A 25,105-nucleotide genomic window follows, 5' to 3' on the forward strand; every position below is an offset into this window, starting at 1 on the left:
TTTTTGACACCTAACTGAACATATTCCACCATTTTTTTCTTTTCCACCTCAAAATGTCCAGTTTGCCAAGAATTATAAAAGAAGCCGTTTTTTTAGAGGTTTGGGCAGTTTTTGGGCTGTTTTTTTTGCCTCGTTTATCTACGTAGCTGAAAAACAATAGCGACCTTTCTTATATCCTTAAAAACAGCTGTTTCAATTTTCGAACTTTTCTATAAAAACTTATTCATTTATGAGTTATCGTGCACACGGTCAGACGAACAGACAGACGGAGAGACAGACAGCAATACAAAATTATAAACAATCTCGAGGATCGTTAATAATGAGAAATACAACTGAAAATGAACTAATTCGTACATTATTAGATAAAGAAAAAAATCTTCTTTCGATTGGTGTCATTATAAAGCCGCTTATACCTACATTATCATGGGGGAGCAACGATCTGGAAAAAACCTTTTTCCCATGTTATTTGTGTATGTTCGTTTTTGAAATATTTTTACTTTATGCCCGTGTATATAATAATTTTGAGGTACTTTTAGCAGAGTACTGCATCAGCAGCTGCGCTCAGAAAATCGTACCTTCCAGCGTGTCTACCGAGATCTTAGCAACATCACGCGATCGGTAGACCAATTTCTTTTGGTTTCTTATGACATCAACTTCTTCCAACAAAAATTTCATCTTTGTAGAAATAAGTTCAATTGCATCATTTTTTATGCATCTTGCGTGGGTAGACTTGTGATGGCAACGCTTCCAGGGCGGTAGACTATTACCATTCTTCATTTTTAGGTATAATTAATTACTGGAAAAAATTTCATCCTTGTAGAAATGAGGCATGTACATAGTATTTATTAACATGTTCAGCACATTGTTGCAAACTTAAGCAACACCGCCGACGTGGTAGACTACCGTTTTGTTTACTTGTACTATCAAAACAATAAAATGGCAGAATATCAGCTTTTAGGAAATGAGTGCACAAAAAATGTCGCTGCCTCCTGGACTATTAACCTGATGAGCACAAAATTATGAGGTACTTGAAAATTCCTTTCAAGTCGACACTCCAACTTCACGGACCCGACATTAAGGAAGTCAATTAAAACACTAGCTATAGATAGTTTTGACTTTTTGGTCTCTTAGGTCACCACTCAACAAATGAAAGGTCACATTTTTTCCAAGACCAAAAATCAGTCAAAAAGGATAAGGTTTCATTTAAAAAAATGGGTTTCAGCTTTTTATATCCCTGATTCAAGGGTAATTCCTTCCAATCACTACGTACCCTATTTTCTGGCCTTTTGCCTCCGCAATCGTATCTAGTAATATCCACTTGAATCATCTATTTAGCATGTCATTTATGTATCCAATGCTGATTATAACAATGATATTACAAAAAGCGCAAACCTTGAACCTCAACATGAATTTATTTAAATAATCAATTCATCGAGTTCAATAAACACCTTACATCTCCATTTTGGATTCAATATCAAATTGATGATGTACCTAAACATATTCATTACATTGCAGGTGCATGTGCAAGGTTTCGCAATAATTCGTTTACCACTTGTACAGGACATAAATTGTCACTAATTAAGTGAGAAGCTGCGAAACGTCTTAGCCGATACCGAACCACCAATGTGCTGTATTATCAAACTTGGAGTAGAAAGCAAAGAACTACACAGAAGGGAACAGAAAAGGGAAACGTGAAATATCAATCGCTTTTGAGTATACCTACTACGACCTGCATTTTTTTATAGATCTGCACCATTTAGGGTTTGAAATGATTCTGCTTACTGAACTAGATGCTCTTTAACATTTACTATTCATATTCAAAAAGTCGAAGAACCCGTTGCCCCCACTTTCATACAGCAAACAATAAATTGTTTATATAGGTAATGTGCATCACATCGTAAAAGGTCTTCACAGTTGCATCTTTCGCAAGTATGTGACATGTGTTAGCATTGTTTGCAAAATAAAGAGCATTATTATTATTATTATATTATTAATAGGAGGCAGACTACTAACTCAAACGCAAACCATCTACTATATGACCAAGGGAGGATGCCCAACATAACAATATCAGTTCATGCTTTGTGAGTTTTTCTTTGAAAATTGAATAAACGACAGTCGAATAAAAAAAAGCTTTCACCTTCTTAGAGGCTTGCTAAATTTCTCATAAGTAGTTAGTAGATCCTTATATTTGTTCGTAATCAAACGCGAAGAGTGAAAGCTTTAAGTAAACTGTGACTACCTGCTATAAGTACACTTCGTTACCATCCTCTTGTAAACATTCAGCTCATAAAGGATATGAGAACCACATTTCAAGTAGGAAGTAGTTTGATTGTATTTAAAATGTATGAATATTCAGTAAGGGGTACCTATAAGGCTACACCTCCTTGCATTTAATTTAAGAGATTTTCAAAGTATACCGCAGTGGTTCGAATCGCGGCGGTCTCTTGACATCTTTCTTGAGAAACTTCACCAAACATTAAGCAATATGCCACCAAACAGTACGGATGAATCCAATGGAAACTTAAAAGTGTCGGAAAGAAAGGAATATCACCGGGAATATTCAAAAAAAGACGCGGAGTGGGTCAATTACGCCAAGAAATGGGACGAAATTAAGCATTTTGTATCACAACTAAAATGGTTCAACATAATACTTCTAACAACCCTTCACCTGGCTTTTGTATGGGCAGCGATCGCATTCCCATGGTTGCAACGGAAGAGACTTGTATTATGGAGTAAGTCTTACTAGTATTTTATTATACGCAAACTATAGTTTTAAATGGTGCTTTCTCCGTACATCAGCAATTAAAGTGAAGTTTAGGCGACTGGTGCAAATTATTTAAAATTTCATCCTCAAAAATCTTTTCCCAATAGTTTTGCCCATGTATTTTCTGATTCTTTCATTTTTCGTCGTTCTGCATAATTAAAATAGCATAAGCAGCGGTTCATGTTAATGTAAGTGAAACATAAACACCTTTGATATAAAGACGGAAATTATATGAGGGTGTTTTTATCAACTCTATTGAAAAAATAATGTACCTTTTATTAACGTTTCCTGGAAATGTAATCCTGCTCAATTTAAAATAAAGATCTAAGCCTAAGCGAACAAAATCAGCGTATTATTGATTGAAGGTAGAATTATTTTTTCGCGAATATAGACAAGATGTTTCTATTGTTAGCAATGCAACCACCATCATCAAAGTAGTCTCTTATCTTGAGTGCCAAAAACTTCGGTTCAAGAAGAAATCGGGTGAATAAAAAAAGGGTATAAGCGAAACCTGACATTCTCGCCCTTGCACTCCATAAAACGTCCTTTAAAATATAATCTCATGTGGAAAGAATTTAAAAAAATATATTTTCGAGGCACATTCATAGGTGTGCGCTTATTTTATGCTAATATCTCCGCCGTTGCCCGAGTTTAGTGCGCCTTCCGTTTCAACAAAAATCAAAATGTTCAGTTGGGGGTCTATTTCAATAAATAAAAAAAAATAAATAAATAAATAAAAGATACGATTATGGTCAAATTAGGGAACAGTTGCACAATTAAACAGTTATTATCATGCGATAGAGAAAACCAGAAAATTGCGATTACTTTCGAAGATATGCCAGAAAAACCAAGATTTTCCGATTTTGTTTTTATTCTTTCCTGATATTTGAGCAGTTACAGAAAATGAAAGCACTTTCTCATTGCCACTATTTCGTTTCTGAGAAATCATCATCAACTTTAGTTTCTTATATGGGCCGTAAAAAAAGTACATACTGTATTGATAGCATGTTTTATTGCAACACAACCATGTACGGCACACACAAAAAAGTTATAAACTGTTAGTTTCAACAGGACGGTGCGCCCGCGCACAACGTCAAAGTCGTGCGAGAATACGTAACAAATTATCCATTTTCCCGGCTGGAAAAGCTAAAGCCAAATGACACCGTGTATTTAGGTGTCTAGAGCCCAATTTTAAAGTTAAAATCACTGGCGCCAACAGAATTCAGCCATCATTAATTGTTTAGCCGCTAGAGGTTACTCGAATTTATACTTAATTTATACTTTCTTATCATTAAAGATAATTCAGTTTGGCAAAATCTTTCTTAGTGCACTTTCTTATGCAGAATCCATTGCGATACACAGTGTTTATGCAGAGTGTTTGGTTTGGTTATACGACCATAAACTATATTTTTCCGTATGGAACACCCTATATATTGTGGAGTTTTTGAAGAGCGTAAAAGTTCCTAAATTAATTAATATAGGGTAGTCTATATGAGAAAAACCCCGTATAAAAACTGCTATTTTACCAAAACCAATTGTCTTTAATAACGGGCGATCAAAAATGAGTTGCTGTCGAGTCGCCTTTGGAAGTTCAAGTTAAGTACGATTTTCCATGTAAACAAAAATTCCAAAGGTGACTCGACAGCAACACATTTTTGATCGCATAGTAGTAAGAAAGTTATGGCCTTATGGCATTAAGGAAATAGACCAAATTCGAGAAACGCCCTCTAGCGGTCAAACTGTTAGTGATTAGTGAATTCTGTTTGCGCCAGTGATTTTCTCTTTAAAATTGAGCTCCAGACGCCTAGGTCCATTTTTTTCTACCATACGATCAAAAATGAGTTGCTGTCTAGTTACCTTTGGAATTTTTGTTTACATGGGAGATCGTACTTAACTTGAACTTCCAAAGGCGGCTCGACAGCAACTCATTTTTGATCGCCCGTTATCTCTTAAAATAAAGGGTGTTTCCATAAAAAAGTGTCCAGTTTACAATGGCAGAAGTAATCAAGTGGAAATAGACGAGTTGTTCCATCCATAAATTTGTGTCACTGTTACTTACAAAGTTAAGTTGTTTTTGGTTGCATTGTACCTATTATCAAGCATGGCGCTGAACCAAATGCTTCTTCGATTTTTAGTAAAGGGGGGCTTGACGTTCAGTTAAGTGTCTACATAGCGATCAAAAATGACTGACCCTCGAGTCACTTTTGGAATTTTTGTTTACATGGAAAATCGTACTTAAATCGAATTTCAAAAGGCGACTCGACAGTCACTCGTTTTTGATCGCCTGATATACAGACTGTTTCACGCAAACCGATACCTAAAAATATTCAGGCTTTCATTGGTAAATTAAATCTGAAAATTTGCGTACCAATATAGTTTTTCTTGAAACTATCGAAAGAAAATATTATCATTTCACTTCCGGTTCTACCGGATGTTCATAGCAACTTTCTTATTTTAAATAGAGCACCCTGTATTTTATGGCATTTGCATGAATATCTACGTCGTTTGATACCACATTTCCCTATACCCATCTGTTATGCACAATTTAGGAGGCCTTGAAATAAATGCGTTAGTAGATGTTATTGTAACTCTAGTTGACAAATTACACGAAGAAAACATCCGCTTTCAACATAACGGAGCACCAGCTCATTCTATCCATGATACTTATAATATGGGGTATGGGTTGGACAGACGTCATTAGGATAGTGTGCATTGTCGGGATTATCGACGCCGGGAAAGTAATAGTCGCCGGGATAGGTCGTCGCCGGGTATAAATCGCCGGGATGACCGATGCCGGGATAGTAATGGTCGTCGGGATGGGTTGTCGCCGGGAAAACGGTGCCGAGGTGTACGTCGCCAGGATGGGATGCACCGAGGGAAATGTGGTATCAATCGACGTAGATGTTCATCTAGATTTTGAAAGCGAAATTAGAATACAGGGTATTCCATTTAAAATAAGAAACTTGCTATCGACAGTATTCGATCAGTAGTTCCAGAGAAAACTCGATTTAAATGGATTTGCAGAACCGTTTTAAATGTTTATTAAGTAGGCGTTGAAGAAATAATTGAGAGCTTATTTCAGATAACAACATCTAACATAAGTGCAATAAGTGCACAAGCAATGAAGCGAATTTGTGAGTGTGTTAAATTAACTTGTTTAATTTTGTGGCAAATTCAAGTTAAAAAGTAATCGTAAACGATTTACATAAAGCGCATTTCCACTTGCATTCATTTCCCATTTGTAAGATGCAACTTCTGTTAAAATCGTAAAAATCCGGCCACAAATATGAAAGATAGCGTTGCACATGGGCAATCCATTTTTGACGTGCTACTTCAATTTCAGTTTATAAGAAGAATTTCATTTCAATGCTTTCCTAAATAAGAAAGTTGGAACTGCGCATGCGCAAACCTAAATTTTGAAACTAATGTAAGATTTTCCTTTGATCCAAGCGCCTAAATATCAAATTTCACTTAAATGCTTCCATAGATAAAAAAGTTGGCACTGCGCATGCGCAAAACCAAATTTTGAAACTGGCGTTTGATAAAAAACGGTTTTTTGTTTTTTTTACAATAACTTTTTTGTAAGCGGTACAGAAAAAATTCCTTCCTTGGTGCAAGACTCGACACCATAACGAACCAAATAGCGAAAAAAGTAGAACAATAGCTCTTAAGATAAAGAACTACTATAGCAGCGTCGCAAAACGAGAGGATGGACGGACAGACGGACGGACAAAGTGGCCACAATAGCGCATTTTTTTTTATTTTCGTGGAAATGCGTTAAAAACAATTACAGTTTACACTATAGCGCACAGGGTGGAACTTTTTTTAAATGGCGATTCTGCCTTCACAAATTCGATTCCTTGCACTTATTGCACTTATGTCAGATGTTCTTTTCTGACACAAGCTCTCAATTATTTCAACTTCAACGCCTACTTAATAAACATTTATAACGGCTCTGCAAATCCATTTAAATCGAGTTTTCTCTGGAACTACTGATCGGGTTTGAAAAATAAAAACAGTTCTGAAAACATAACAAAACCCCTTCCCATTTAAAATTTTTGGTGCGCAATTCACCCCCTTCTCAGGGGTGAAGTTATGTAAATAGTATTACATGTTACCTAATTTAGGTGTCCCTCTCAAAACTAAAATTGACGTGTTCGAGCGTTTCTTGCAAAACTGTCGTTACGTGGGCAAAATTGGCATTGACTCTTTTCAGTGGGCCACCCTGTATTATTAATGAAAGCCTGAATAGTTGTAGGTAACAGTTTGCGTGAAACAGTCTGTATATCCACTTTAGAAAAAACTATAAACCAGAAAGTTGTAGGTAATTAACTACTTTATAAGAAAAAATAAAAAAAATTTGTTGTATGGCTTAGGTACTTTTTCAGTAATAACTAAAAAAACGACGGTTACGATAAGAAAAACACGCAAGTTATAGTAGTTACGCAGAGAAAGAGAACAACATCAATCAAAACCGACAATTTTTACTTTTCCCACAAACTATTGTTCTTTATTTGACGTATAAAAATTTACGGTTTTGCCCATTACTTTGAATCATCAAATATTCTTATTCTGTCTGTCCGTCTGGGGTTCAAAATGCTAAGTGTGTTATTGGTGTGGTGATTTTCATTAAAGCGATAGATCGAAAGATCTAAAAGTGGGATGAAATTTTGTCTACGTTCATATTTGTACCATATCACTGTTCACTTGATTTGAACGTTATCCAATTATACGTAAAATCAATAAAAATGTTTACTCAAAATCGTCCTAAAACCTTCATTTTCATGCTTACTTTCTGTCAGGAAATGTTAGTTTGCATGACACAGGCAGAGCAGGCTACGTTTCCTGCAGCTTGTCCCGCAGCTGTCACTTTACCGACCGCACTTGGGACATTTCCAAATGTCTATAATGACTCCTGTCATCACTGACAGATTGACATTAATCAACGGTTCTATATAAAAATTGAAATTTTATATTAAAATCAGACTTCGGGTAAAATTTTATACAAAACTCGTCACTAAAATGACACTACTTGACTCGGAAATTAAAGTACTCGGCCACGTCCTTCAATATTTCCTCGCCAGTAATCTAACATGTTCCTGACTTTTATGTCAATAACTATTACTGTATTATATTAAAGAAAGGTTTACATTTCAGATTTCGTCTTTTCTCATCTAACTGGATTTGGCATAGGAGCAGGTGCCCATAGATTATGGTGTCATCGCACTTACAAAGCGAAATTGCCCCTACGCGTCTTTTTAATGTTATGCTACGCAACCGCCGGTCACGTGGGTATTTCTAACTTTATACAGTGAAATAACAATACCGAAATTTTTAGAATCCTTTGTTCTACTGGGTTCGCGACCATAGGGTTCACCACAAGTTCACCGACACAGATGCGGATCCGCATAATTCGAAACGTGGATTTTTCTTCTCTCACGTCGGATGGCTGTTTATGAAGAAGCATCCAGACGTCAAGAGGAAAGGAAAAGAAATTGACATGAGCGACTTATGGGAGGATCCAGTAATACGGTTTCATCAGAAGTAATACTAAGAAATAACGAGACGATTGCAGATAACTCCGTTCTTTTTCTAGATACTTCATCCCATTAACACTAACTTTGGGCTTTATCCTTCCAGCGATTGTACCACCGCTGGTTTGGGGGCAAGATTGGTTCTGGTCCATCATATCGAGCGCAGTAGGTCGTTACGTCTTTGTGCTTAACATTACATGGTTGGTGAACAGTGCTGCCCATATGTGGGGAACGAAACCCTTCGACAAGTAAGATGCGATTTATTGCAAATTATAGCTAACCAAGAATGTTTCAGTTCAATTTCACCTACCGACAATAAGACAGTCTCGATGTTATCCTTTGGAGAAGGGTGGCACAACTACCATCACACCTTTCCATGGGATTACAAGGCGGCGGAGTTAAAATACGCTGGATACAATGTAAGTTCGGTTTTTATAGAGTTTTGTGGAAAGATGGGATGGGCTTACGATTTAAAGTCGGCCTCGCCGGAATTAATTAAAAAAGTCGTGGTAAAAGGAGGCGATGGTAGTCATCTAGTATGGGGCGAAGAAGTTCCTGAGTCCGAGGAGGACGAAATTCGCAAGGCAACCAAGCAGCAATGACCTAAACATTGTCTATTTATATGTACCATAGATTGTAATATTAGAATTTCCACTGTTATTCCCTAGATAGTTATATTGATAATGATAACAATAGTAACGAACAAAATGTTCGATGAATAAAGTTGATGGAAAACGATGAATATGGTTGTCATTCAGGGGTGAGAACCGGCTAATCTTCCGTTATCACTTATTATTTATTTAACTGCTTGCCCAGAATCTGTGCAAATGCAAATAAGAACTTTTTTTGAACTATGCACCTAACACTTCTTTCATGTTTTAATTTGATTTTCTTTAACGGCACTGATTATTTGATTTAAAGTATACAATGGTTGTGTTCAGAATGGGGTTGCTATACGTACAATTTAAAACAGAGTTAATGCAAACATTTTAAGTCTTCTAGTAAAGAACATGCTTGATAGGTATAGAAATCTTCAATGATTGAAGAAAAAACACAGATACTAAGACATTTTATTTAACTCGATCAATGGTTTTTTAATCCCCTTAGTTGATATTCGGGTGAAGGTTAGTAAGGTCTAAGGCCCAAAAATTCAAGTTTCGTTCAGTATTTTTTATTCGGAAGACCAAATATTTCGGACGCAAAAAGGCTGACCTTTCATCACTGGACCCATTAAGAATAATTAACGATCAGACAATGGATAATTAACCTTATGAAAACTTGCAATTCTGTGTACTGCGGGTGTACAAAATGATGCTCGCCTCCATTCTTTGGCATTAAGTGGTATTCCATTATGCAACTGATGGAACGCTCGCAAAATTCAATAAGCCTGTACGTGTCCTGATCATCCGTACACTCAAGGGCTCAACTGACAGGTCAGTTGACGGATGGTACGCACGACGTGTGAGAAGGTAAGCTCAAACAATGACCTCTCATCAGGATTGATCATCAGGGCCGATCATCAGTCGTTTGTAAAACGGGCCTTAAACAATTTGTTGCATGACGTTAGAGATAAAGTACCTGAATGAAGTGAAACTGAAAAAAGCTGACAATATACAGGGTGAGTTTTTTTTTCATTTTAAGCATTAGGATCTCGGAAACCGTAAGACATAGAGATTCGGATAAATGAGGAAAGAGTTGTAGTTTTAAGAGCTTATTCAAGATATGCTTTTGTTTTTTTTTTTCAAAAATCCACAGTTTACTAGATATGAGCGAAATAGTATATTGAAAGACAAGTGTTACAATGCGACCTATTGTAATACGACTATCTTGTGGCACGAGTGGCGACACGAAGCGTAGCCACGAGTGTCCGCAAGATAGGAGTATTACAATAAAGCATTGTAACACGCGTTTTTCATACTATTTTTTCTATTTCGGTGCTTTAATTTAATTAAAAAAATCATTATCAGAAACTATAGGGAACATTAGAACTAACATGTTTTATGTTGGGAACACTTTTTATGCCTTTAAGTTTTAGGTTGGCAGCGTAGTAAGACTGACATTTCATTAATTTTATTGATACTATTTTATTCAATTTTATTCAACTTAATGTCGCTGCATCTTATATCAATGACGCATAGCCTGATCATGGGTAAATAACTCGAAATCGATCGCTTTATAGAAAAACAATAAAGACATTTGTGGTTCTTTTTTAATACTTCAAATATTCCAAAAATCTCAACGAACCAGAAAAATTGAGAACTTCATCACATATATCAAGAAACTAGAGTCACTAGATATTGTTTTCAATGGCCAACTCTGTTTACTTACCTCTCAATAATACGAAAATTACTGCAGGGCGTGTATTTAGTAAAGTACATTTAGCAAGCCTTATATCATTATAAAGAAAAAATGTCTCCTTTTTAAAAATGTCAAAGCCAAGCTACCATTTAAAAAAATTAAAGTTTGTATTATAACTCAAAAATTGTAAGATATAAAAATAAATTAGTATGTTCATCATGTGAAGCATTAAAATGTCTAAAACTTTTATTCGTGTCATTTTGTTGTATTTCTAATAATAACGACTCTACAACAGTTAAATGAAAAATCACTAAATCTGTTTTTCGCTCATATCTAGTGAACTGTGGATTTTTTTCAAAAAACAAAAGCATATGCTTTATATATGCTTTTCTTTTTGGATTCTCTGAAATTATTTTTATGTTATTTTATGATCATAGTTTACAAGTTATTTTATTCTCAGCTCCACTCAAATTTTAAAGACTGCTAGTAAATGTAATCCGTAATCTTTTTCAGCTTTATTCTTTATTATTATATTGTTTGTTTTTCTTATTATGAATGACTGGCTCCAATTCTCTTTTCGCGGGTATATATTATGCAATACATGAGGGAGGTCTCACCACGGACGTTGTCTATGGGACCCCTAATATTTTTCAATATGATTTATTTACAAGTTTAATTTTCTTTTTTTATTGTACTACATGTTATTATATTGAGAAATAAACATATATTATTATTATTATTATCTTAAATAAGCTCTTAAAACGACAACTCTTTCCTCATTTAACCGAATCCGTATGTCTTACGGTTACAGAGATCCCAGTGCTTAAAATGGAAAAAAATCTCACCCTGTATAAAATAATCAAATAAATGACTGAGTAGTATTTGATCAAAGTTAAATAGTAAAAGTCTTTGTACAAAGAAAAATTATTGAAGATGGCAAAGATGAAATTGAAAAAAAAGTGTCTTTTATGATTTATATTGTTTTATTGCTATTGTTTAGATTATTCTCAAGTACTGAGATTGTGTGAGTTCTACTTTTGTTTACCAAGCTGCAGCAATGCTTTAATTAATAAATTGTTAAAAAATAACAATAATAAAAATATGCAAAAATATATGCATTTCTTTATTTTGTCCCGATTTTACGTGACGGATCCGCCTTGTTTTCCCGCTTTATTATACCCATCACCCGATTATATCAAGGGTCCTATGGCAACCTTAGCCCAGAAGGAAACAAGTTTAAAAAGTCATTATGCAAACATAAATTACGAGAGCGTATTTTTCTTATAATAAAATTAATGCTAGGACCAAGAAAAATACCGGTAGGCACGAGATCCTTACCCCTAAAGTCACTAGATATAGAAAATACCGCAATCATCCGCCATTTTTGGGTAAATTTACTGCCAACTTAAAAAATTGACAAATAAAATCTGAATAGCTGTCATTTTTCATAACCTAGCTTCATAGTACTGTCATATTTTATAAAAATATATACAGATATGGAACAATCCCTAACATTAAAGTTACTAGAATCTGGTAACTTCCGCCATTTTTGGGCAAAAATCGTGCGTTCTCTCTCTAACACACGAGCTCAATGGATTGCGGTATTTTCTATATTTAGTGACTTTACTTACCCCATTCTCTTTCAAATGAGCCGACTATCGACGAAGTCTATACAGTTTAATGAAAAATAGTGGAGCGTACACAAATACATACAAATTTTGAAATGGGCATTAGTTTTACTTTTATAAATTTATAAATGCTTTTGTAAATAGCATTGCGCATTGTCTACATTAGAAATTTCATTGAATACCTTCATAGATAAAACATACAGCATGCGTTAACAGTAATTTTGAATCCGGTATTCATTTTAGTTTCATTCAAGGTCATTATGCGGGTCACTCTGTAATTGGGCGCATGCCTGTTGAGGGCCCAAAACAAGAGAGGTATAATAAAAAATAAATAAATAAAGGTGCCTACATAATATGTATCTTATTATGATATTTCGTTTAACTGCTTTCATAAATAAGAAAGTTGCGCAAAACCAAATTTTAAAACTGGTGTTAGATTTGTTTGTATTCTAAGTGCCTATGTATTAAATTTCATTTAAAACCCTCCATAAATAAAAAAGTGGGCATTGCGCATGCGGAAAACAACATTTCGAAAATGTCGTTAATTTTACTTATATTCGTAGTGTTTACATATAAAGTTTCATTTAAATATCTTCATAAATAAAAAAGTTATCGCACATGCGTTAAACCAAATTTTTGACACTGCGCATGCGTAAAACCAAAAAATAGCGGTATGCACGGAATCCTTGGACCAAGCCCTTTCAAATCGCCAAAATCGGTTCGGTGGTTTAGAAGGAGTACGTGTGACGGACAGACGGACGGACGGACGTCAAAGTGCAGCCAATAGCGATTTTTCACTTTGAGGAAAATACGCTAAAAATTGCGAAATTTAAACATATTGGCCTGTTCGGCGGTCTAGGACATTCTTGGCACCGGGACACTTTCGCAACGGGAACATTTTGAATAAGGAGATAATGTGTGAAGAAGAGGTACTTCTGGATGACCAATTAAGGATATTTGCTAAATTTTTCATTTTATTTACAACTATGTACTTATTCTGGTTCGTAATAAAATGTGAAAGAGTGAAAGCTTAAGTAAACTGCTGTAAGTACACTGTAAACATTCTGCTCATAAAGGATATGAGAATCACATTTCACTTAAAGTAGGAAGTAGTTTGATTGTATTTAAAATGTATGAATATTCAATAAGGGGTATCTAACACTGCACCTTACATTTTTCAAAGTATACCGGAGTGGTTCGAATCGCGGCGGTAGTGTTAAATATCTTGACATCTTTCTTGGGAAACCTAGTCAAACATTAAGGTAGCAGTCAGTATGCCACCAAACAGTACAGATGAATCCAATGGAAACTTAAAAGTGACGCAAACAACGGAATATTCTCGGGAATATTCAAAACAAGACGCGGAACCGGTCAATTACACCAAGAAATGGAACGAATTTAAGTATTTTATATCACAACTAAAATGGTTCAATATAATACTTCTAACAACCCTTCACCTGGCTTTTGTATGGGCAGTGATTGCATTCCCATGGTTACAACGGGGTAGACTGATATTATGGCGTAAGTCTTACTAGTATTTTATTGTACGTAAGCCATAGTGTTGGATGGCGCTTTCTCCTTAAATCGAGAATTAAGTTGGTGCAAATTATTTAAAATCTCTTCCTCATACATTTGTCCCGAATAGTTTTGGGCATTTTAATATAAAACAAGTTAAAAAGTAATCGTAAACGATTTACATAAAGCGCATTTCCACTTGCATTCATTTCCCATTTATAAGATGCAACTTCTGATAAAATCGTAAAAATCCGGCCACAAATATGAAAGATAGCGTTGCACATGGGCAATCCATTTTTGACGTGTTACTTCAATTTCAGTTTATGAGAAGAATTTCATTTCAATGCTTTTCTAAATAAGAAAGTTGGAACTGCGCATGCGCAAACCTAAATTTTAAAACTAATGTTAGATTACCCTTTGTTCCAAGCCCTAAGTATCAAATTTCACTTAAATGGTGCCGTAGATAAAAAAGTTGGCACTGCGCATGCGCAAAAAAAAAATTTTGAGACTGGCGCTCGATGATCCTTTATTCCAAGTGCCTATGTATCACATTTCATTTAAATTCTTCCATAAATAAAAAAAATTGGCACTGCGCATGCGCAAAGCCAAATTTTGAAACTGGCGTTTGATTTTCCTTTATCCCAAGTGCCTATGTATCAAATTTCGTTTAAATTCTTCCATAAATAAAAAAGTTGGCACTGCGCATGCGCAAAACCAAATTTTGAAACTGGCGTTTGATTTTCCTTTATCCCAAGTGCCTATGTATCAAATTTCGTTTAAATTCTTCCATAAATAAAAAAGTTGGCACTGCGCATGCGCAAAACCAAATTTTGAAATTGGCGTTTGATTTTCCTTTATCCCAAGTGCCTATGTATCAAATTTCGAGTAAATTCTTCCGCAAATAAAAAGTTGGCACTGCGCATGCGCAAAACCACATTTTGAAATTGGCGTTTGATTTTCCTTTATTACAAGTGCCTATGTATCAAATTTCATTCAAATACTTTTATAAGTAAAAAAGTTTGCAATTCGGTTTATAAATGGTCGAGATGCGAAAAGGGCACTGTGAATTTTGAATCGATTCGATTCCACTTTTGGCATTGCGTATTATATGGCTAAAGCTATGCCCATATTGAATTTCATGCAATTCAGTTCATAACTAACGGAGATGTAAAAGCGATCAAACATTTCTAAACAAAGTTATCGTTCACACGGACAGATAGATGGACAGACAGACAAAGGAACAGACGGACAGACCAACAGGCAGACGACAGATAGCAATGCAAAATTATAAACGATCTCTAGGATCTTTAATAAATGGCAAAAGTGTAAAATTATGGAACATGTAAAAAACAGTTTTTTTGTTTTTTTACAATAACTTTTTTTGTAAGCGGTACAGAAAAAATTCCTTCCTTGGTACAAGACTCGACACCATAACGAACCAAATAGCGAAAAAAAGTAGAACAATAGCTCTTAAGATAAAGAACTAGTAGCGTCGCAAAACGAGCGGACGGACGGACGGACGGACAGCCGGACGGACGGACGGACAGCCGGACGGACGGACGGACGGACAAAGTGGCCACAATAGCGCATTTTTTTTTATTTTTGTGGAAATGCGCTAAAAAAGGAAAGAGATGCTCCGATTGGACCTTAAGAAACTTTAAGCCGCGTGACAAAATTCGCAGCGGAAGATACCTTTTGGGCACCCGAAGTTGACTAAACCTCGAAATCGCGCGCCTTGCAAAATGTGGTTAATTTCGTCCCTAGGGAAAAAAACAAAATTTCGCCACGCAGGAGTTATGCGCGATTACAAGATTTTTCTGACGACACCCATTTGAAAACAATCGGACCAAAACAGTAGAAGAAAAAATTGAAAAATCTCAGGTTAGCACACCACGCTCGGGGATGGCGCCCAGATGTCGCCCCTTCCCTAAAGTTGTTACACGACCCCGGTGGGTACATGTACACTACTCGCTTTTCGACAAGCGTTCTTCTACTGGCCCGCATTTGACCCCAGCCAGCCAACCAGTCAAAGTGCCTTTTTACAAATAAATTTGCAAAAATGCGCTAAAAATGTTGCTAAATATTGTTATAAAGATTGTCTCATAAATTTCCATGTTAATACTTAAGACGACGTGCTAACGAAATAAACGTAATATTGGATATGGTCTAACAGAAATCAAACACCCCGTTTCCGAAATAGACAAACTAAAATCTATCAGTGCAAATTCATTTAGTGACGTTCGATAAAAATGAGGAAATGTACCCTCCCTCATTAATGTTCTTAATTTCTTTTTTAAGGAGGTAAAATCGAATTAAGTATAATATACAGTTCTGTTTTAAGGTTAGGGGTTAGGGCCTATTTGAATGAATTAATTAGTCATATTAGATCGGAATTACTATGTAGTTTTATTTTTAAATACAGCATCCCATTGCCATTAATTGGAATACTTGCATTCTGTATGGTATCTGGCAAAACAAATAAATAAATAAATAATAAATAAAATCATGAATTAGGCCCCCTGAAATGATTTTTTTTAGTAAAAAGTGTAAAGGAAAAACTTGCACTTACATAGGCAAACGAAGTGAAAACAAATATAATATATAGCGCTCCATTATTTTAATGTTGGAAGGGTAAAATCGTAAAGGTATCCCCCCAATTTTTATTTTTTCAGAATCTTTTTTAGGGAAATGCGCGAACAAAAAACGAAGTGTGCCTACATGTGCAAACAAATTGCAAACGAATGAAGTATAGCGTTCAATTAATTTAACCTTGAGGAGCTAAAATCGTGAAGTTGCCCCCCTCCCCAACTTGGTTTTTTTAATATCTCTTTTTAGAGAAATGTGCAAACGAAAAATCGAAGTGTGCCTAAATGTGCAATCAATGCGCAAACGAAGGAAGTATTTGACGTTTCATTATTTTAATGGTGGGGGGCTAACTTCACGAGGGAGGGGGGTGTTTTTATCAATTGTGTTCGAAAAATGATTTTTATTAACATTTTCTCGAGATGGAATAATATCAACTTAAACTAAAGATCTAAGCGGATAAAATCAGTAATGTTAGCAATGCACCCCCCATCATAAAAAAAGGCACGAAAATCCCTAGTGGAGGAGGCATTCAAATAAACAAATTTACTTATAAAATGCTCGCTGTGTATGTACAGTGTGTAATTTTCAAAAATGGCCAGTGTGAACATATTGACAATATAAGATAATATCTTCAGTGACGAAAACCCTTTCAAGAAGAAATAGAGGGAGCAAAAAAGCATATAAGCGAAACTCACTTCTCACCCTTGCACCCCCTTAAAATGGAATTCTTACGTATTTTTCATTTGAAATATTTCTAAACGTGCTGTTTATCAGTGCCCAATTATAAAGTGCTACTTTGAAAAATAGTACCGAGGCATTGAATAAAAAATTAATTTTTTATTCAATAACCGAGGTCTGATCATACGCTCATTTTTGGAACCTGCAACTCCCTTCGGAACGGGTTTGGACGCATTCAAGGTATTATTTGACATTGCCCATATGTTCCCAGTGGCCACGTTTGTAATTGACAAACAATGCACAAGCAACTGTAACGAGAGGGTCATTTTGCATAATTTTTTGCGAGTTTTCAAGTTTACAGACGGTCAAGGTTTCAGTAATATTTCACCAAGCCAATTTATATTCAAGTTTTTATTTTGTTGATTAGATTCCGACGAGCTTTATTTGTCATCTCTGTCCGGTCTAGCAATAACGCTTTTGTTTTCAATTGTATTTGATAATTACTAACCTAAATGTAATGCTATTTGGTATGGCTGGAAAGCATTTTTTCAGAGCTTTCCAACGACGTATCACACATGGGGGTCACTATTTAAGATTTAAAAGTTGGGGTGGCTGAGGCGCAGGGGGTTGGAGGGGGTGCGTCACTAAGTATGTCATTCTGAGTCCCCCTCCGAATTACCGAAACGGATTTTGATGTTTTAAAATATCTCGTTTATTTACTAAGACATGGGGGGTGGTAAGTTTTCAAATTGCCACCCTGTATATATAGTTTCTAGCGAAGTTTATCTTAGTTTATTGAAATTTAGTTTAGTGAAGTGAAGTTGCCAAGATATTGAAGACATCTTTTGAAGCAGTGAAAATTATTAAGAAATATATGGAAGGTTTTTTAGATAAAGTTAAGAGAAGTGAAATGGCGTGAAGTGTCTACAATGTGTTTTTTATCTTTTTCTTGATTACCATTAGGATTTTTAGGTTGGATAGATTAGTTTTAGGAGGATTTCAACAGGGATGTTTTTAGGATTTTTTGGGAGATTGATTGTTGAATTTATCATTTTTAGGTTATATGGTTTTGATAGTTTTTTTTAGGTTAGTGGGTATGAATTTCGATTAGGATCTTTTTTTTAAATTTTTTGTGTCATTTTGGAAAATTTTTTAGTGAAAGATCTCGTTTCTTTTTATTGTTGTTTTTCAAAGCATAATGTGGGTCACTGTAATTGGACAAAAGCCTGTTGGGGGCTCAGAACAGGACGACAATAAATAAATCATGTTTTCTTCGTTTAAAAAAAAGGGGGTACTGTAACGAGTGAGCAATTGTGCGTGAATTTTTGGCCTTTTATTCCATTAAAAAATGTGGAAGAATAAATTTGTAAATGTTAAAATGCAGTCAAGGTTTCATCTATAGTCATCCAAACAAATATTCGTGAAGTCATGTTCATTTCTTTATTTTATTGATTGGAGTCGGCGTTCCATTAGCGCGAATTAGTATCGTGTTCCGTAGAAAAAAAGGTAATAGATATAAGGTTACATTGCTGATGTGGCAAGTCGAAGTTCGTGAGAAGGAATAAACGGGAATTTCTGCTGCATAAGCTATTTTGTTAGATAGTCCTCACGTTAGGTAGCCAATTAGCTAAATGCACCCCCTATTGCTGTTCATTTTGAAATAGGCGTTTTTAAGTTCACTTAGATTGCGAGAGGGGATTTAGTGCCCCAATTAAACAAATCCAGCGTTCGGAGCGAACTTTTAAAAATTTACCCAGTTTCCAGCGATTGTTATTGTCCATATTAACCTACGATAGTTGTTGAAGTTAATATTTTTGCCCAAGTGGAAAAAGTTTATGCATATAAGTGCCAATTTTGAAATATACCCATCGCTCCGTGGTAGTTCAAATACGTGCATAAAAAACTTACGTTAATTTACAACACAAAGTAAAAGCACAATATAGAAAACTGATAGCTCTTGGTGCACCCTATACCTTCATTCTCTCCAAAACAAAAAGTCCATAAATTAGCACAAAACTATGTATACAAGGTGGGTTTTTTTCGAATTTTGGAAACTAGCGGATATATAGATATTTCGTTTGGTGCTTCTGGCATTGTTCTTGTTGGATTTGGAACAAAATGTTTACAGGACAACGGCGCAAATAATTATGATATTTAACATATTTTTTAACGTTACAATTTTTGAATAACGAACAGAACCTTTTTCCTATGGAAACCGCGCCCATTTTGAATAAATACGCTGAGAAACGTAGGTACTAGTTACACATGAAATCAACATAAAATATGCGCAAAGCTATAACGGAGGCTTTAAGTTAACAGGAGAGTAGTTTTAAACAAACTTGGAAATAGACCCACAAAATAGAAGCGGCGTCGATCTGACTATGAGTGATATTCCAGTAAGTTGCTCCCCTCCCTCGTAGAAATGATCATTTTCTCCATTACTGAAGGTCTCATCACTAAGTTCATCCCTCAATGGAAAGGAGCATAAATGAGCAAAATATTTTTGCAAAATGGGGTACACCTGAGTTTAATGTTATCAAATAATCAACGCTGTTATGTATCAGAAACGTCAGACTTAACGTGCAGATTAGGTATCCGTTATTTTGGGTTATTTATTAGGGGCCTATTGTCTAACGCGTAACGATGTCGTTACACAGCGATTATCGTTTGGCAACGACTTTCTCCATTCTGTATTATATAAATAACATATAACAGTGATACGGAATTTAGCTGTCGTTCAAGATCAAATCGTTACCATTACGATATCGTGTGTTAACGACAATATACAGAATAGACCCCTTAGTATGGGCAAAATAACGTTTTCTTCAGATACTCTGCACGTTAATTTTACCGTTAGTATATTTAAATATTTACTGTAGTGTGTTTAAAAAAAACTATTTACATTTCAGACGCCTTCTTTTTTCATCTAACTGCATTTGGCGTAGGAGCAGGTGCTCATAGATTATGGTGCCATCGCACTTACAAAGCTAAATTTCCCCTACGTGTCCTTTTAATGTTATGCTACACAACCGCCGGTCACGTACGTATCTCTAATTTTATACAATCAAACAACAATGCCGAAATTTTTAGAATCCTTTGTTCTACTGGGTTCGTGACCATAGGGTTCACCACAAGTTCACCGACACAGACGCGGATCCGCATAATTCGACGCGTGGATTTTTCTTCTCTCACATCGGATGGCTGTTTATGAAGAAGCATCCGGACGTGTTGAGGAAAGGAAAAGAAATTGACATGAGCGACTTATGGGAGGATCCAGTAATACGGTTTCATCAGAAGTAATACCAAGAAAAAAAGAGACGATTGCAGATAACTCCGTTCTTTTTCTAGATACTTCATCCCATTAACACTTACTCTGGGCTTTATCATTCCAGCGATTGTACCACCGTTGGTTTGGGGGCAAGATTGGTTCTGGTCCATCATATCGAGCGCAGTAGGTCGTTACGTCTTTGTGCTTAACTTCACATGGATGGTCAACAGCGCTGCCCATATGTGGGGGACGAAACCCTTCGACAAGTAAGATGCGATTTAATACAAATTATAGCTAACCAAAAACGTTTCAGTTCAATTTCACCTACCGAAAATAGGCTAGTCTCGATGTTTTGCTTTGGAGAAGGGTGGCACAACTACCATCACACCTTTCCATGGGATTACAAGGCGGCGGAGTTAAAATACGCTGGATACAATGGAAGTTCGTTTTTCATAGAGCTGTTTGGAAAGTTGGGATGGGCTTACGATTTAAAGTCTGCCTCGCCGGAGTTAGTAAAAAAAGTCGTGTTGAAGGCGGGCGATGGTAGTCATCTAGTATGGGGCAAAGAAGTTCCCGAGTCCGAGGAAGACAAAATTCCCAAGGCGACCAAACAATGATTTTGATTAAAGACTGAATATAATAAAAATAATAAAAATAATAGTAGTTTATTATGTAAAAGTAATTATAATAAATTACACACATTCGTCTTGAAGAGAAGGTAGCATAAATAACTAAAAATAAACTTACTATGGTTTATCAACGAGATATTTTCTCAATGTTATTTTAGAGAATAGCAGATTGTTTGCCCAGGATGAGAAGTGAGTTTTCGCTGACAAGTCGGGAGCTTTACGTAGTATGCTGTAAATTCTTGTATATAAACGGCTAGTCAACACAGGCATAGAAATCAAAAGAGGCAGACAAGTGGAAAGGAGGTAGAGAAGTAAAATTTCTCTGCCTGTTTTCCGCTTCTCTGCCCCTAGCAATGAAACGATACTTCGAAAGGTCACATGTGACGTATGTAAAAAATAAAAAAATTATATAATAATAATAAAAAAATATTGCCTTTATTAAAAAAAAAACAAGAAAAATAAACAACAAATAAAGTTAGTACAAGGCGAAGTTCAGATTAGCAGTAAAATAATGCCATCTGTTCTTACACTTAACCTTGCTATTTGAATTCCGATCGGCGAAAAAGACGAAAAATTACATTAAAAAAGAAGTATAGAATATAAGAAAAGAAGAAGAAAAAAAAAGAGATAAATATAAATTGCATCAGTATATATTATAATATTATAGGTACTAGGACTAGGATAAATAATGCATATTTTTACATAACTTGCAGATTCAAGAATATACAGGCTGTTTCACGCAAACCGTTACCTACCTAAAAGTATTTAGACTACCATTAATAATTTAAATTTGAAAATTTGCATACCAATATAGTTTTTTATGATGTGTCGATGGAAAAATTATCATGATCATTTCACTTCCGGTTTTACCGGATGTGGTTTAAATAGAACACCCTACACTTCATTACATTTTCGAAGTCTACTAGAAAATATACGTCGTTTGATACCACATTTCCCCATACATAGCGTCAACCTTTGTTTTCAAGTTATTCAAGATTTTTCAAAATTTTTGACGTCTTTTGAGTCCCGTATCTACGACTCTATTGACTTGAATCTCAAATAGTATTCCGTTAGTAGACATGTCAGACCTTTTTATAGTGATAGTTGTTATCATTCGTTGATAGTTTATATCCCTAAAAATGAAAATAATCCTATTTACCTTAATGAACAAAACGTTAAATAAAGATAACATAATAAATAGAAACAAACGACAAAATAAAAAAAACTCAAACTCTCTGATGAATCCTGTTGATAGTCGCCTCTCGAATACCCACTGCATCCATTTCATCAAAAGCTCTTCTCGCCCTAACTTCCATTTCTTCACGAGAAGCAACTTTGTCTTTGGCCCCACACATAAAAGTCCAGTGGCGTTATATCTGCAGATCTAGGAGGCCAACGCCACAGACCTCTGGCCCCAATCCACCTGTCTTCAAAAATGATCGTCAAACATTTATAAGCATCATGGATAGAATGAGCTGGTGCTCCGTTATGTTGAAAGCAGTTGTTTTTTTCATGTAATGTCTCGAAATAACGGTACAATAGCATATACTAACGCATTTATTTCAAGGCCTCCTAAGAAAATTGTGCATAACATCCAAAATATCACCGTAAGCATAACAGAAGGGTATAGAGAATGTAATAATTGATCGATATAGAATTTTTTTCGACTTGCACTTGGAAAGTGAAAAAAAATAAAGCAGGTTTCATTTGAAGAAATCAACTTTTCAAGGTTTGAAGTTAACCATTAGTTTTAATACCCTGTAGAAGGGTCAACATTTAAATCATTTTCATGTAGCAAACCAGTACTGTCGGTTTTGAAATTAAAGTCAAAACTTTTAAAAAACTTTGAATAAATTGAAAACCTTTAATGCTGGGTAAGTATAGGGAAATGTGGTATCAAGCGATGTATATTTTCATGTAAATGCAATAAACTACAGGGTGTTCTTTTTAAAATAAGAAAGTTGCTATCAGCATCCTATATACAGTGAATTTTTTTTTAAATGCGAACATAGGAGTTTGCATGCAATGTAATTTCCCTTTGTTCGATTAAAAAAAAAACACAGTTCTTACCCGAAGTTGTGACCACACCGTACATTTGTGAAGTCGACCAGCTTTGCTGAACACTCGGTATCGAGTTATCGCTTCGTTACTAAAGAGTTCCGTAATTTAATTATTTGTTCAAGAGTGAGTTGTATGTATTTACATTTTGTGTAATTGTTTATTTTACCGTCGTACGTAAGCTTTGTAATGAATTTATCAGTTTTTTGCCAACCCTTCCGCCTTCCAACAGCCAGCGAATGCTCTCTTTCCAGGAAAGAAAGGGGTTAATTATTAATTAAACATATTAGATTCCCATAGTAAGCGAAAACCAGGGTAGAAACGAGTTCCAAATCGAGTGTTTACACGTTATCAGTCTTGCAGACACGCCGGGGTGTAGGCAACAGTTGTTTCGCCAGAAAATTCCAATTAACAATAGGTATTAATTGGATTGATGAGTATTAAAGTTTGATCGCACCTAATTGGGTAAGCATGGTTAATGAATGACGTTTTAATGAGTTGTAGAAAAAAACGGCAGACGGGGTTCAAAGTTACCTCAAAATGACCGCGCTTAAAAAACAAGAAATCTCACGTCCATCTTATATTCTTCCGATAATTTCACGCCGAGTAATTAATTAAAAACCGAATTAATTCGCATCACTTTCGAAGCGAATACAGCGACGAGCTAGAATTTTGGAAGTATCTTTTGCCATTTTGCGTGCCGTAAGTTTAATCTTTTGCCTTTTGTACTTGCCGTCACCGACTGTGCCCCAAGTGCGTCGCAATGAATTGTTCTCGAAAGAAGCGAAAGGGAGAAAGTCAGCAGTAAGAGAACAATTGGAAAATAAAAGTTGGAACTTAAGAAGCATGCTCAAAAAAGTAAAACTGGAAAACGTAAGAAACAAGGATCTAATAGATAGATAGGGGTGATTACGGAGAGGTGGGACGGTGAAGGAGAGATATACGTGGACGATGGCACATTTCGTTTTTGTGGAGAGAAAAGAGGGAAGAACGGAGTTGGGTTTATTGTAAACTAGCTGACCCGACGGACGTTGTCCTCTTTCTTAGCTATGAATACCTATTCAATTCGGACTGGAATAAATAATAACAAAAAATTATTTCAAAAAATTTGCTGTGGCTAGCACAGGTACCACCCGCCCCACCTGTGCATGGGCGATTTTGCCTTTTTATGTCTAAGAATATGTGTAGCAAATTTGGTTTAAATCGGTTCAACCGTTTAGCCGGAAAAGAGATTTTGACACACTTGCCCCAAAATCTCCCCAATCTCTCCCCAAAATAATAAAAAATAAACGCACTCACTTCTAGTTGCTTTTGGCGATTCAGAGCTAGCAATGTACCTTTTTTTTTGTTGCGCCAAATGCCGTAATTTGAATGCAATTATTGTATTTCTGAATATGAGTAAAAAAAATATAGAATCTGGCTCATTTCCGGTAACCAAGGGATTTAGTGGCTCTGGTGGCGGTACCAATGGCGTCAATTTCAGTATTTCACTTGGCCACTGGCGCAACATAATCCCGGGGCCTTCAGTTTTATTCTTAAAAGCCTTGCAATGTGGACACACAAAGTTCTTTGGTCTAATAGCAACGATTTACTGTAAACTATAATCGATTGCTACGTTATAATTAAATGCAGCTCGATAGGGATTAAAGGGGACATTTCTGTGTTGTTCGTATCGATTCCGTTAATTTCGTTTTGCGCTTCGCTTTGCTCGTCAGTTCGAGTTACTCGTATATACCGGGTGGTGCACGGTAAGCAGGAACATAAGGATTTAACATAGGAAATTAGTTTTATGCAATATCCTGCCCTCTTGTACATTTTACAGAAAAAACTGTAGAGTTTCAGTTGTTTAGAATTAAAAGGTGCATACAAAACTGTTTTTATTTTATTAAGCTTTTGGTATACCCGCAAATTTAAAAATAAATTTCAACATTTTTGTTATTAGTAGCAATAGCCATGACTTTTGTTGTTTTATGAATAGTTATTAATAACAGAAATGTTGAAATTCATTTTTAAATTTGCGGGTATACCAAAAGCTTAATAAAATAAAAACAGTTTTGTATGCACCTTTTAATTCTAAACAACTGAAACTCTACAGTTTTTTCTGTAAAATGTACAAGAGGGCAGGATATTGCATAAAACTAATTTCC

General features: G+C 35.5%; 2 protein-coding genes across 2 annotated transcripts; both read left to right on the forward strand.

Annotated features, from left to right (window-relative positions):
- The first annotated feature begins 2,400 nt into the window (after nt 1-2,400).
- LOC116164834 (acyl-CoA Delta(11) desaturase-like) lies at nt 2,401-9,026 on the forward strand. Its single transcript, XM_031479059.1, has 5 exons — nt 2,401-2,732; nt 7,922-8,052; nt 8,103-8,308; nt 8,361-8,546; nt 8,594-9,026. Exons 1-5 carry the CDS (start codon nt 2,486-2,488, stop codon nt 8,898-8,900), a joined length of 1,077 nt encoding a protein of 358 aa, XP_031334919.1. The 5' UTR covers nt 2,401-2,485; the 3' UTR covers nt 8,901-9,026.
- Nucleotides 9,027-13,417: 4,391 nt separating this feature from the next.
- On the forward strand, nt 13,418-20,988 carry LOC116164835 (acyl-CoA Delta(11) desaturase-like). Its single transcript, XM_031479060.1, has 5 exons — nt 13,418-13,745; nt 19,913-20,043; nt 20,094-20,299; nt 20,352-20,537; nt 20,585-20,988. Exons 1-5 carry the CDS (start codon nt 13,499-13,501, stop codon nt 20,886-20,888), a joined length of 1,074 nt encoding a protein of 357 aa, XP_031334920.1. The 5' UTR covers nt 13,418-13,498; the 3' UTR covers nt 20,889-20,988.
- The last annotated feature ends 4,117 nt before the right edge of the window (nt 20,989-25,105 follow it).

Source organism: Photinus pyralis, unplaced genomic scaffold, assembly GCF_008802855.1.
Source record: "Photinus pyralis isolate 1611_PpyrPB1 unplaced genomic scaffold, Ppyr1.3 Ppyr1.4_LG2, whole genome shotgun sequence".
NCBI classification, from domain to species: domain Eukaryota; kingdom Metazoa; phylum Arthropoda; class Insecta; order Coleoptera; family Lampyridae; genus Photinus; species Photinus pyralis.